Here is a 13,522-nt window from a genome sequence, read left to right as displayed (position 1 = left end):
CCCAATCAGGGAAAATGTAGGCAAGAGGAAAGTAAGGCACAGACACTTTTCAGCTAAATGTCAGTTCTGGTGTAAATAATGTTCAGTTAGTGTTTCTATGACAGAGACTGCTATTTAACAGACACAAAAACGATTTGCTGGTGTTTTGGAAGACCTAAGCAACCCCAGTTCCTCAAATGTAGCTGTCTTTCATTTTCATAATATTTTTGCCACTAGCGCTCATTCTATTAAAAATAATGTGAAAGGAACATTTTTATCACTATCAATCTCTTTCTCACTCAAAGTATTATACTGGATTTTACCATGTAACTAAAGAGTTACTCCTTCAAAGATTAAGGAGCTCTTAATTGTTGTTGTTAATCTACTGAAACTACCCTTTAGTGTGTTTCAGGAGGTAAAAAGTCAATGAATGGTTAAATATCCACTGTATTGTGTTCAAAATCTATCTTTCAGATGTGCTTACTGTGTTTTTTTCGCATTTTTCAATATTTGTTTTTGTTTCCAGCTTTAAGGGACAATAGGATCGAGCTGGTTCGCGCTTCCTGGCATGAATTGAGCATCAGTGTCAGTGATGTGTCTCTCTCTGATGAAGGACAGTATACCTGCTCCTTATTTACAATGCCTGTCAAAACTTCCAAGGCTTATCTCACTGTTCTGGGTAAGTACTAGAGACTAACACCATGTAATCACACTCCCAGAAAGATGTGCACTGCTATAACACAGTTCAATCAGAATATATTTATTGAACATCAAATCAATAGACATAATTTAATATATTGCTGCCTCATAGAAAAAGACATTTAAGAATCATTTAGTTGCTTTAATTTTAGAACTGGAGAAAAGGAGAAACAAAGGTTAAAGTCAATGCCAGAAAGCATAATGCCATTTTGTGCCTTAAGTAGTAACTATTTGTTTGTTTTTGTTTTTCTTCTTATTAATTTTATATCAAAATCATGCATACTCTGTGTAATGATTTGGAGCCATTTTAAAAGCAATAGAATACTGAGCACAATGACTAACTCGTGTCCAAAGTGTGCTCTTCATCTTATTGTCTAAGTCACCTGATGAAGACCTCCCCTAATAACCCATGGCTTTCAAAAATGACCTCTTTTTGTACCTCAGTGCATGTAAATGGCTTTGACATTTCCATGTGTCTCTATTTAAAAAAAGAAAGCTGTGTATTTTTGAGATTCGTAAATGAAGTGCGTAATGTCACTTGTGCATGCGGCTTGTAGCTTCCTTGTGCTTTTATTCTCTAAGTATCAGGCTATTTTCCCAAAGGTTAAAGTGACATGAAAAAGCAATGCATTCATAGAGCTTCGGAGGAAATAAAGCTGCAGCTCAGAGCTCATCGACTCCACAGTACCCCAGTCAGCTGAAATTGCTGCAGTTCATTGAAACGCACCTGTGTACTGAACAAGTTGGAGAAATTTAAAGATTGATTTTTTTTTTCCATTTTGCCCCTAGCTTGCCTTCCTTTTTAGATAAAGACACTGTGTTGCATTTAAAATAGCCAATGCATAACATCCTTTTGGATAGGAATATTAAAGTTAATCCAGCTAGCAAATTGGTTCTGTGCTTGGGATGTGAAATATGTTTCATTGCAAGTCCCACTGGAACTATTTCATAAAAATCTTCACAAGTTTGCCGTTAAGGACAAGACACATCCACTAAAGTGGAGTGTTCCGAGATAACAATTGCCTAAGGTTAATGCATTGTTCTGTAGAGCCAACTCAAGACTCAAAGAATAAATGACTGCAGAGTGCAGTTTATTAAATGGCAGTATGACATTGATTTTTTTAAAGGGTATAAAGGTGAGCACACACAGACCAACTAGCTAGTTAAGAGAAGTAGGCTTATCCCTCTTTTATCCTTGTTATTGTTTAACTTTGTATTTCTCATAGTGGAGCTTTCTAATATTCTTACATTTTAATCTTCTCAAAATTAAGTTAGAGCAGTGCAATGAGGAAAACTTCACTGCACCTCTATTATAGAATAATACTACATGGTATTTTAATAGACCTCCAAGAAAATAATTGAATAATATAGAACAGAAAAATGTGTGATATTCAGGCAGTGAAGATGGCTCTACAGGCAAAAAACATTTCTTGCAGAAGTCTGATCATGTGACTTTGGATACTTAGGACCCTTGTAAAAGCCTGGCAAGGTGATGTGGCTCTGAATACCCAGCATTCCTACAGCTGAATAGGAGAGACAAAGATGGAGAATTCATAGGAAACATGTGTACCAGGTAGCCTGGAGCATCAGCAAAGACCATACCTCAAACACACACATGAGTTTTCCTATGGCTTCCACAAACCAGTATGGCATTTGTGCAAACTCCCACATGAACATACACACATTCATTCACATACACACATATTATACACTTAAACATAAAATGTATTTTAAATATATTGTATTCTATTTGCAAATCACCCAAAGCAGTCTGCCTTCTTAGACTGTTATAATGGTAATGCAAGGTATTTTAAATGATAGTGTTTTAAAGCTTACAAAGACTGTTTTGGAGGTGAAATTTTACAGTTTTTGTTTAAAAAGACTTTGAAGTATACACATTTTAATGTTCCTTCTGGATGCTGTACATGTATTTGCACTATATTTGAAAAGGTCTATTTTATCATATAGGAATTTAGGTCATCCCTGGAGACTGACACTCACTTTCCTTATTTGATTAAACTTCAGGTGTTCCTGAGAAGCCACAGATTAGTGGATTTTCATCACCAGTCATGGAGGGAGACCTGATGCAGCTAACGTGTAAGACATCTGGCAGTAAACCTGCAGCTGATATAAGATGGTTCAAAAATGACAAAGAAATTAAAGGTAAATCGTGGAGAAAGTCCTGAAGTCAACACTGATATACAGAAACTAGAACGATGTGTGAAAACAGAATTTTCTATAGTTTCCAGACTACACTATTTCTTACTGATTAAATGCAATTCAAATGAGATTAACCAAATTCTTGTTAGATAGTTTCATGAAGTGTATTGATATCATTACTATTGGGGCAACAAGATGGCTCAGTGAGTGTAAAGGTCTGATGCCAAGTCTGAAGATTAGAATGCCATCCCAGGGAATCACATGATGGAGTGAGAACACACTCCTGAAAGTTGTCCTCTGAACTCAAATGCACACATGTGGACCCCATCTTGAAAAACACACACAAAATAAATAAAGAGTAATCTTCAATAGAATCATAGTGTACTTTATTGTCTGCTTATAAAAATACAAGTCTAGAACTAACATATACTTAATAGAGACAAGGGTAGAAAATAAATGAATACAGGGGGGAAACATGTATGTAGATTTACACTTGTAAACAGAGGAGAAAGCACACCATTATTTCAGCTCCCATAGATATCATATATATTGCAGTCAGGGAGCTGGCATGAGTTATTTCTTCATCTTGTAGACTCCTGGAATTATAAACTTTTGAAAGGAAAAACTAAGCATCAATAAATTTGATTTCTAGCAATTCTCATAAATGTAAAAGAATTGGTTGTCTCTGGTAAAAAAAAAATCATTGTAATGTAGAAGTTTTGTACAGATTTAAGGCTTTCTCTGATACAAACAAAACATAGTCTGATTTTTTTCAAATAAGTTTAAATAGGAAACTTTAATATATGATTGAATGAGATATTTCATACTAGTATGACTGACCACTGTGTCTTGAATCCCATTATGAAGAAATTAGGCTTGGTAACACATATACGTGAGTAATAATACTATGATAGTTGTTTGTGGTGATTGTTCAAATAAGTTGCATATGGCATGGTGATAGTATAATTCTTGGCCTAATCTTCTGTAAGACATGCTATTCCAACCATTCTAGTTAATTTTAAATGCAATTCTTAATTTGCGTACAATTATTTGATTCTTTATAGTGAAAATAAAGTCCCAGCATGTGGGTTTGCTTACCATACAAAGAAAATAATCAGGAAAATTATTGTCATGTGTTTTCTACTTTACCTCCTTTATATTTACCCTCCTAATAATATCTTATCAGTAATTTTAACCATAATTACCATCTTTGTCTAATTACTAGATATATCTTACTCAATACATTTTAAGAGAAATGTAAGACATGAAACTGAAATTGGATATTTCACCATTCTAAGCAAACATTCCCATTGCTATGTACTCTGAATCTTGTATTTTAGCAGGTTCAAAAATGCCCATCCTAGTATTGACTCTAGGATGTATTTGGTAGATTTTTTTCTGAACCAAGTCAGATTTTTTTTTCTAAACTAATCCCTTATTCTGCTTCTCTAGTTACCTGACTGTGAAAAACATTTGTTCCAGTCAGTTTTCTGTTAAGCACTTCTAATGGAAAGCCCTATACTATAAGATATGTATAAAATTTCTTCTGTGGCTTACAGGAATATTCTTGACAAAAATTCTTAAGCATCACATGTCATTTTCTTTGAAACTTTGGTTTAGGCTTGCAAGAACTTCTTAAATATATTGTCAATGATTTTTTTAAAGACTTTATATTCATATTTATGTGTATGTGCGTGTACAGATGTAGGGGTCACAATTTAGGATGACTTGGAGACCAGAAGAGAGTGTCAAAGTTACAATTAGTTGTGACTGTCTGGTTTGTATGATAGAAATTGAGGCTACGTCCTATGGTAGAAGAGAAAGTGCTCTTAAAAGATGAGCAATCTCTCCAGCCCAGTGAATTGTTTTATAACCTGCATCCCTTCCTTAACTCTGACATATTGAACTGTTTGTTGAATGCATGTTCTTAGCATTTTCTTGATGTTCCAAGGGCTATTCTCCCCTGTCTCCCCAGGGTAGCTAATGAGGGTAACACATCGGATAGTTCATTAATGTTGATTGACTGTACTTAACATTGTAACCTCATGGAAAATCAGTAGTATACTAATATTTTATGCAAAAAATTAATTTTTAACAAACCTTTCCTCTCCTTTGAATATGAAACAAAACTGAACATGTAAGAAAGGGGGCTGTATTGTTATGTTTATTTCTAAAACTGTGAAAAGTTTGATGTTAAAAAACACTGAACTTTGATTGCATCTATATCAAGAACTGAACAATCACTGTGACAAAAACATATGAAGAATCAGCATATGATTTTTTTGTATTCTAAAGTTATGAAGCCTCCTTTCCTAATGTTCAGCAATGCAATAACAATTTAGCTGTTATGATCCTCATATTTTAATCATCTATATATCATCTTGTTTGTTTATAGTTCTTCTGAGTGTGTAGGTTGTCTGTCTTCTCAACCATATGATAAGCTTCCTGCATGGTGTAAACTTTACTTTGATAGGTGTACATGTAAATAAGATAAGTGCAGTAGACTGTAAAAAGTGGACATTCATTTTGCTTGCTGTCCTCTGAATTTGCTAAGTGCTATTTTACATAACAGTTACTTTAGCCAACCTTCCACAATGCAAGGAGTGGTTCATCATCATCTCAACTACCTTGTCTTTCCAGAGATAGAAAAAAATATGTGACTTCCATTATTTCCTGGCTGAATTTACTACAGTATCACTTATAAGCTTAAACACACACAGGGGGAAAAAGGCTATTAGAATCCGGTCCAAATCAGGTCAGTAAGTTTTTTAATGTAGCAAAGTATCAGGACACATGAGAGAAGTAGCACATGAATAATTCAAGACCCTTAACCTGGAGATGTTTAAGGTGACTACAGTTACTAAAATAATTATTATTAGAATAATTTTCTATGAAGAACAATCTCTATAAAAATAAGTATCTTTTTTTAGGATTACCTATCCTATGGGTTTTATTTTCATCCTCCTGGGTGAATTAAGCACTATTTGATCACATCAATCCACATAGGAAGCAAGAGTTGCATGTTCTTACATTTCATTAGATTTCATAATTGCATGCACGGCATGTTGCATCTCAGATTACAGTGCTCCAGCCCTAGATGTTCTGGTTGAGTAGCGGGTAGAACCTGAAAGTTTGTATTTCTATCCTGTGTCAATTGTTTGAAAAACATCTGTACTCCTCTTGAGGGCTGCGTTCATTTAGAAAACAGAATAAATATAAATTATCTATGTAGAAATCCTTCAGTTCTGAGATTTTGTCATCTCATCTCCTCAACTAGTGTAATAATGTCTCCGTGATACAGCTGCAGCAAGTAACAGACATGGCTGAATGTGTAGAAATTGCTGTCATGTACAAAGAATAACTAAGAACATTTTAGATATTTTATCATTTTTATGATTATTGCTAAATTTAGCAAATAATGATTGTTGAGATATGTGCATCTATGAATTAAAATTATGAATAAAAAAGGAAAGAGGTCCATTAGTAAATTCACAAATGGGAAATGCTTGTATAAAATTGAGGACTCCCAGGCACAAATACATGAACTGGCTGAAGTCAATGCAAAAGGCGAGACCAGTACTACTTTTGGGAAATGCCAAACTCCTCAAGTGTTCATTCATAAGCAAGCATTTAGCAAATAATTCTTACTGAATAAATAGATTTTTATAAATCTGTATTTTGGGTTGGGGCTAGGAGTAAGTTACAGGACATTCTACAGAAAGGGATTTCATTTATCTCTTTAATTAAGAAAAGTGGTTGGAATAGTAATGAAGTTTTCTATATGGAGTGGTTCCAAGACAAGCAAGGAGCTAGAGTTCAGAATTGCTGTGAAAAACCTTCTACACCTTATTAAGAGGTTAGGAATATATTGTCTGAGCAGGAGTAAGACTTATTTTTGCTAAAAGCTTTCAAGGAGAGAATGAAATCATTACAATTCCATCTAACTCTGGGTTCCCTGCCCCTCCATTCATTGATGCAGACATCCCTTTGGTACCTCTGGGCAGTGATACATCCAAACCACAGGTGTTTCACTACAGCCTTTAATCTTCTGCGAAGTCAGGAAATCTGGGTCTCTGCTATTTACTGTGAAAAAAAGATGTGCATTGCCTTCCTAAATCGTTCAGCACCCTGAGAGCTGGCAGTTGCATTAAAGTTTCCATTCTATTTATATGCTTGGCAATTTACAGTTTGGGCATTTCTTATTATTAAATCTTGAGATTTTCTTTTCTGGATAACTAGCTTTTACTTTACTGTATTAAGCAAAATTTGTGATAACCCTCAAGGACCTTATATCCTTACATAACTCCCTCTCCTTAAGTGTAGGAGGAAACCCTGAATATGAAGTGAGCTGGCTGCTTTGATTATTTTACCTTATATGGTAAAGGGAGGCTTGCATTCATAGCCATAGATCCCTTCTGCACTCATGGTAGGGAAATTAACAAAAGCAAATCTGACATACAAAGTTAATGTCTTCAAGAGGAAAAGAGTCAGGGAGACATTGCTCTGTCTGTCTTCAAGAAAATCAATATTTGTTTAAACAGTTTGTCATAGTCATGTTCTTGAGTTGGTAAACTCTAGCAGCATAGATCTGTCCTTTCAGCAATAAGAAAACTGAAACCTCAGATACACAGAACTGGAAAAATGAATGGCTGACCACCAGTGAACTTGAAGATTTTCTGCAAGCCTTCCATGGGAACCTCAGTCTTCAGCAAAGACCTTGATTTAGTGATGGGAAGACCAGAGTAAGCTTTATAACCCACACAGGATAGCAAAGGTGCTTTGTTTTCATCCATTGAGTTTGGGTAATTTACTGCACTGCAGTAGAGGAAACAGATCTATACTGGAGGGTGGAGATTGCCTTTTTACTCATCTGGTAGAGGGGTGTTTTTGAGTTTTAACATTAGAATTTGGGGTTTTGGAACAGAAATAGGAATACCTGAAGAGTCATTACGCATTACAAGCATGAACTAACAATGTCCTAATGAGGTAAGAATGGAATACTTTTTCATAGGGATAGACTCAAAAGACAAGACACATTTCCAAGAATCTTAAGCAGGAAATCTGATGATCAAGGCGTATAAACTCTGGGTTCCTGAATCTCTGGGACAATAAACATTACCCCCCAAAATAAGAACAGACTTACAAATTTGTTCAGTGGTTGGTCATCTTTTATTCATTTTACATCTAAAGTTGAATTAATTGAATCGCATGTCCACCAAAGCTTGGCTTTGTGGGGTATTCTTGAGCTTTGCTAGTCCCAAATCACATCCCTTACAGTACAAATGTCACTGTTCCATTATCACACATGCATTTCAGATGCTCACCCAAGGAGCTTGAGGAGATTTTAGCTAAAATTTTTTTATAAAACAAATTTTGCCATATATTTTAATGTAAGTAACGATAGTGCTGTAGTCAATTTTTAATTGGATAAATGTAGCCTAATTTTACTTTTTATACTTCTTCACATATTACTTGTCATTAGTTATAAAAGTAGCAGTGGACCCCTTAGTGTTTTTTCTCTTTAAGTGACCATTAGGCCGTGTTGATTAACATAAACCCAGGTGGTAGTGTTTCTAAAAACCCTGAAGATTCCTTGCCTCAGAATAATTACACTAAACCAAATTCTTGCTATTTTTCTAGTATCACTATTTTTTATGAAGATAAAATACATTCACCAAATCCATAAACTTAAACTTAAACATTCAAATTGTCTTAACAGGTGTTTAAGAAAAAGTCAAGGACATGTCCCTAAATCCCTTAGTTTGGAAGATGTCCCTGCTCTTCTATGAACCTTTTAAGTCTGTTCTTAAAGAGCTGTTATCTAAAATTAAATCGAAGTACACTTTGATATTTTAATGTTTCTGAGAACTATGCTTTAACCTACATCTTAACAATATTCTCTGGCCATATAATTACTTTCCTTTTCCCCTTCTTTTCTTCATTTTTCAATCAAACATATACACAGGATCAACTTAGAGAAATGATGGATTATACATTCATAGTCTCAATTTGATTTTACAAATTGGTTTTCATATAATGATTCATTTAAGCTAAATAGTTTTATTTGAATAAAATATTAAGTAGTAAGCCACAGATTGTGACTTTGTATACAAAACAGAAGAAAATAAATAGGACCTTCTCTGTATCACAAGCATTAAATATATAAAGATTTAAAGTATTATCATTTCAGGTTTCAGACTACATTATAATTTGTCAATTTTATGTTTTTGATAAGTATTCATTCACAATTTTTAGGAAGACAGTTATTTTCAAAAATGTTCTAATTTCTAAAGTCCAAATTATGTTATTATTATGTCTTTTTTTTTCTATATTTGGAGGTTGTCAGACCATTTACATAATCTAATGAAATGATTCCAATAAATTACATAACTTAAATTTAAGTTTTATTTCAATACTAAATTAGTTGTGTGTGGTTTTGTTGTTGCTGTTCATCTATTTATTTTACATTCCAGCCCCACCCTCCTCCTCCATCCTTCCCTCCAAACTCCTCCCCTTTCCCCTGCTCCCCCACCCCAGTTCCCACCCCCATCCCCTTGTAACACGAATTGCTAAACGGTCTTATTAATAATAATAATTAAAAAATGGAGCCAGATATTGGGGTTGAAGCTGAAAGATCAGAGAGACAGAATGAACCACAGCCAGCCTACCTTGCCAACTCCTCAGCCCATCCTGTTTCCTCAGATTATGAGCATCTGAGTCCTCACACAAAAAGTATCTACACTGAACTGCTGCTAAAAAGCCTCTAGTTCCTGGTCCTCATGCCTTATATATCTTTCTGCTTCCTGCCATCACTTCCTGAGATTAAAGGTCTGTGTCCTTCTCAAGCAAACAAATGAGAATTTAAGTGATGGGATTAAAGGTGTGTGCCACCATGCCTGTCTCTGTTCCCAGTGTGGCCTTGAACTCACAGAGATCCAGACAGATGACTGTCCCCCAAATGATAGGATTAAACACATGTGTGCCACCACTGTCTGGCCTCTCTGTCTAATCTAGTGGCTGGCTCTGTCCTCAGATCTCCAGATAAGTTTTATTTGTCAGAGCACAAATAAAATATCACCACACTTCCTCTTCTGTCTCCATCCAGAAAAGTGCAGGTCTCCCACAAGTATCAATGAGATGGCTCAGAGGTTAAGAGCATCGACTGCTTTTCCAGAGGTCCTGAGTTCAATTCCCAGCAACCACATGGTGGTTCACAACCATCTGTAATGAGATCTAGCGCCCTCTTCTGTATGCATAATAAATAAATAAATCTTTTTTTAAAATGGCATATCAAGTTGCAGTAAGACTAAGCACCTCCCCATGTATCAAGGCTGGGCAAAGTGATCCAGTAGTTGTGTGTGTTTTGATACCTTGATTCTTTTTGTCTGCTGCATTATTTCAGGCTCAGTTCCAACTGGTTCCCCTCTTTCTTAAAGGTGCATATTCTACCTCCCTGGACTACAGTCCTTTTTTGTTCATCACTTTGACTATATTCCAAATATGGTTTGTGTAGCCAGAATGTTTCTCCAGTTCTGCCCCCCAGACAAAGCTCTTTCTCCCATGGTTCTGCAGCTGTTTGAAAAAAATAATCAATCAGAGGCTTAATATTATTTATAACTGATTGGCTATTAGCTCAGGCTTATTATAGACTAGCTCTTATACTTAAATTAACCGATAATTCTTATCTATGTTTAGCCACGTGGCTTGGTACCTTTTCTCAGTTCTGCTTTGTCATCTTGCTTCCTCTGTGTCTGGATGGCAACTCTCTCCCCTCTGTCTTTCTTCTTCCTGTCTCTCTCTCTTCAATTTCCTGCCTAGCTATAACCTGACTTGCCATAGACCAAATGGCTTTATTTATCAACAAATCAGAGCAACACATATTCACAGCGTGCAGAAAGAAATCTCACAGCAGGTTTGTTTTAGTTTTCCTTTTTTTTTTTAACTTGTGAATATTATACCTACTCTTATTTTACTATTTAAAATATATTTTATTATTTAAAGAAAAGTGTCTTAAGCTTTCTTCTGGCAATTCCTTAGATAACGTCCTTCACACCATGGCCCTGTCAAATTTCCTCAATTAGTCAGGTAAAGTCTTTTGCTAGGTTTTATCTTTTCTCATTACTAATATAAAATATTGCTGAGCACCCAGTAGTCAAATGTGAGTTTTGCATTCTGTTTGGTGGAACAGTTCACTAGCAGCCCATGTCTAAGCCTGTGTAATATCCCTCTCATCTTTCAGATAACCTTTGCTCAAGGCTCAGTTTCTTCCTCAGATGCAATAATTGGTACTTACTTTGTTGTTAACAGGAGGTCTTAAAGGAATCTGGTACTCTCTACACAGGCCTCTTCTTTGATCCTGTGCCTGCAAAGGTGATTTGGCACTCCCAGAAGCTTTAAATTTTTACCTAAAACCCAGCTACTTCAATATAGACCCTTTCCATGCAAAATAATCCTGCCAAGATTTCAGGTCACAAACATAATAGTGCTCCGCTCTGTTGTTTGTATGCTTCAGGTACCCAATACTGTTTCCAAGTGAGAAGAAAATTCATACCTTTTACCCCAATTAGGCTAGAAGCATATTTCCCCATCTTTTTCGGTAAAATGTAGAATAATAGTACTTTTAATAAAATAGTACTGTCTTTCAATTTTGTCTGTTTTCTTACTTCCAAGACATATAATAAAGAAGAGGAAAATGAATGTGAGTAAAATATAACTGTGCCCACTTTGATTGGCTATTTTTACTTGCTCTCATCGACTATTAGTGTTTTCTATTAAAGTTGAATAATTTTTAAAATCAAACATTTTGTTAGTATCAGAAATTTAGTGTGCTCTTAGAAGTGCTTACATACTGTGAGAATTTAAAGTTCTTGCAAAACTTTAATGAAATATAAGAATAGAAATTTCCACTTATAAATTTTTCTTTTATTTTCCTTTTCCTTTACGTTCCATCAAACCCTCTCTATACCTCTACTTTCTCTCTTCCATATTCATGACTGTTTTTCATTAATTGCCATTACATTGTTACAGACATATATGAATACATACATATATATATGTATATATATATGTATATATATATACATACATATATATATAAACATAAATACAGGTGGTTCGTTCTGTATAATGTTAATTGTCTCTCAAAAACTATGTAATTTCCAAAATGCTCAGAAAGGGATAGCTTTGTCTATTATCCCTGGTACTATCTGTTTTCTGAAATATGCAGACTCTTCTGTCAAGTGGTCTTGTTGCCACGACAGCCTTGCCTTGCCTCATGTCCAATGGTAGAATCATGAGACCATGGACAGAATCCACTAAAACCATCAGCTATTAAAATGCCTCACTCCCTGAATTTCTACTATCTATTTTGTTAAGGTCATGAAAGTCAGATTACACAGTACCTTCACAAGCTGAATAATGATTCTACTTCTGTTGGCTGCATCCATCCCGACTCCTGAGTTGGCAACAGGATAGAGGCAGTGTGACAACAGATTGGACCAGCTCTTTCTAAGATTTCATAGAATTTCTCAAACAATGGTTTTAGTAATTCGGTGTATGGCAATAGAAAAATTTATAGACTTTATGTGTATATATGTTTGTGTGCAAATGTAAATAATTTACACTAGCAATGATTGTTGTTGTGGAAAGAGGGCCTGCCATTCTGAAAGATGCTCCTAGATATTTATCTTTTCGCAGTTTCATCTTGTGAATTCAATTAATTTATCCTACTGCAATATTTTTGCTTCTTTATGATTGCTTGTTATTTTATTTCTACTATTGTGCTATCTTATAGAAGAAACATATGTCTAATTTCAAAATTTAATAGCTATACTTTTGCTTCAAGAAAAGTTGAAACTATTTCACAATTTCTTTTTGTTATAATTATAGGTAATTTTTAGATATTACTTCATGAGTATTAGAGAGAAAAATAGTGCATACATTTTAAATATTCAATAGTTGAACAGATTTAAATTTGGTATATTTTTAGTTTGCTTTTGCATTCTTATTTCTCCTCAATTATATTGGCAATTTCATTTTCCCCTTTCTTAATGTACTATTAAATATATTCAACTTCCCATCTTTTGCTTTTTGCTTTTGTTAATTTTTTTTAATAACCAAATGCCTCAGGGCAGGAGACGTGGCACAGTAATTAAGCATACTGTCAGCTCTTCCAGGGAACCTGGGTTCAGTTTCCATATCAGCTCACAACTATCACTCCCTCCAGTTGCAGGGGATCTATTTCTTCTGGCCTCCATTGCACCAGGCACATATGCAGTGCATAGATATAACATGCAGGTAAAACATCCATACCCATAAAATACAAACAAAACATTTTTAAAACATATACCACACACAAAAATCTTGGTGAATTTTTAAAGTAAGGACTAACTAAAAGATAATTTACAATTACCTAGGGAGAGTATGGAGCACTTAAGTTTAATGGGATAAAAGGACAGTAGAAAGAAGATGGTAGAAGCTTGGGAGATGACTGAGTGAAAGAAGAGCTTGCATCACAAATGTCATGGGTGGGTCTCAGTATCCTGCGGTAAAACGGGAGGGGAAGTCAGGAGTTTCCCTGGAGCTCACTCACCAGACAGCTAGCCTGACATTCCAGGAACAAACTCTTAAGTTCGGCATGCAAAAAGGAATGCACTTGAGTTATGGGGAAGATGGGATGATCGTC

The 13,522-nt window shown here is 35.1% G+C and overlaps 1 protein-coding gene across 3 annotated transcripts in view; it reads left to right on the top strand.

Annotated features, from left to right (window-relative positions):
* Positions 1-13,522, top strand: part of Cadm2 (cell adhesion molecule 2) — a 956,963-nt gene that overhangs the window by 816,164 nt on the left and 127,277 nt on the right. For all 3 annotated transcript variants that reach the window (XM_036203220.1, XM_036203221.1, XM_036203219.1), the window contains 2 exons: positions 506-658; positions 2,704-2,841. In XM_036203220.1, the coding sequence (XP_036059113.1) occupies positions 506-658; positions 2,704-2,841 (291 nt within the window). The remainder of the gene's footprint in view (positions 1-505; positions 659-2,703; positions 2,842-13,522) is intronic.

This window comes from Onychomys torridus, chromosome 12 (genome assembly GCF_903995425.1).
Source record: "Onychomys torridus chromosome 12, mOncTor1.1, whole genome shotgun sequence".
NCBI lineage: Eukaryota > Metazoa > Chordata > Mammalia > Rodentia > Cricetidae > Onychomys > Onychomys torridus.
The sequence above is the reverse complement of the archived record's forward strand: the minus strand, read 5'-3'. Positions and strand labels throughout refer to the sequence as shown.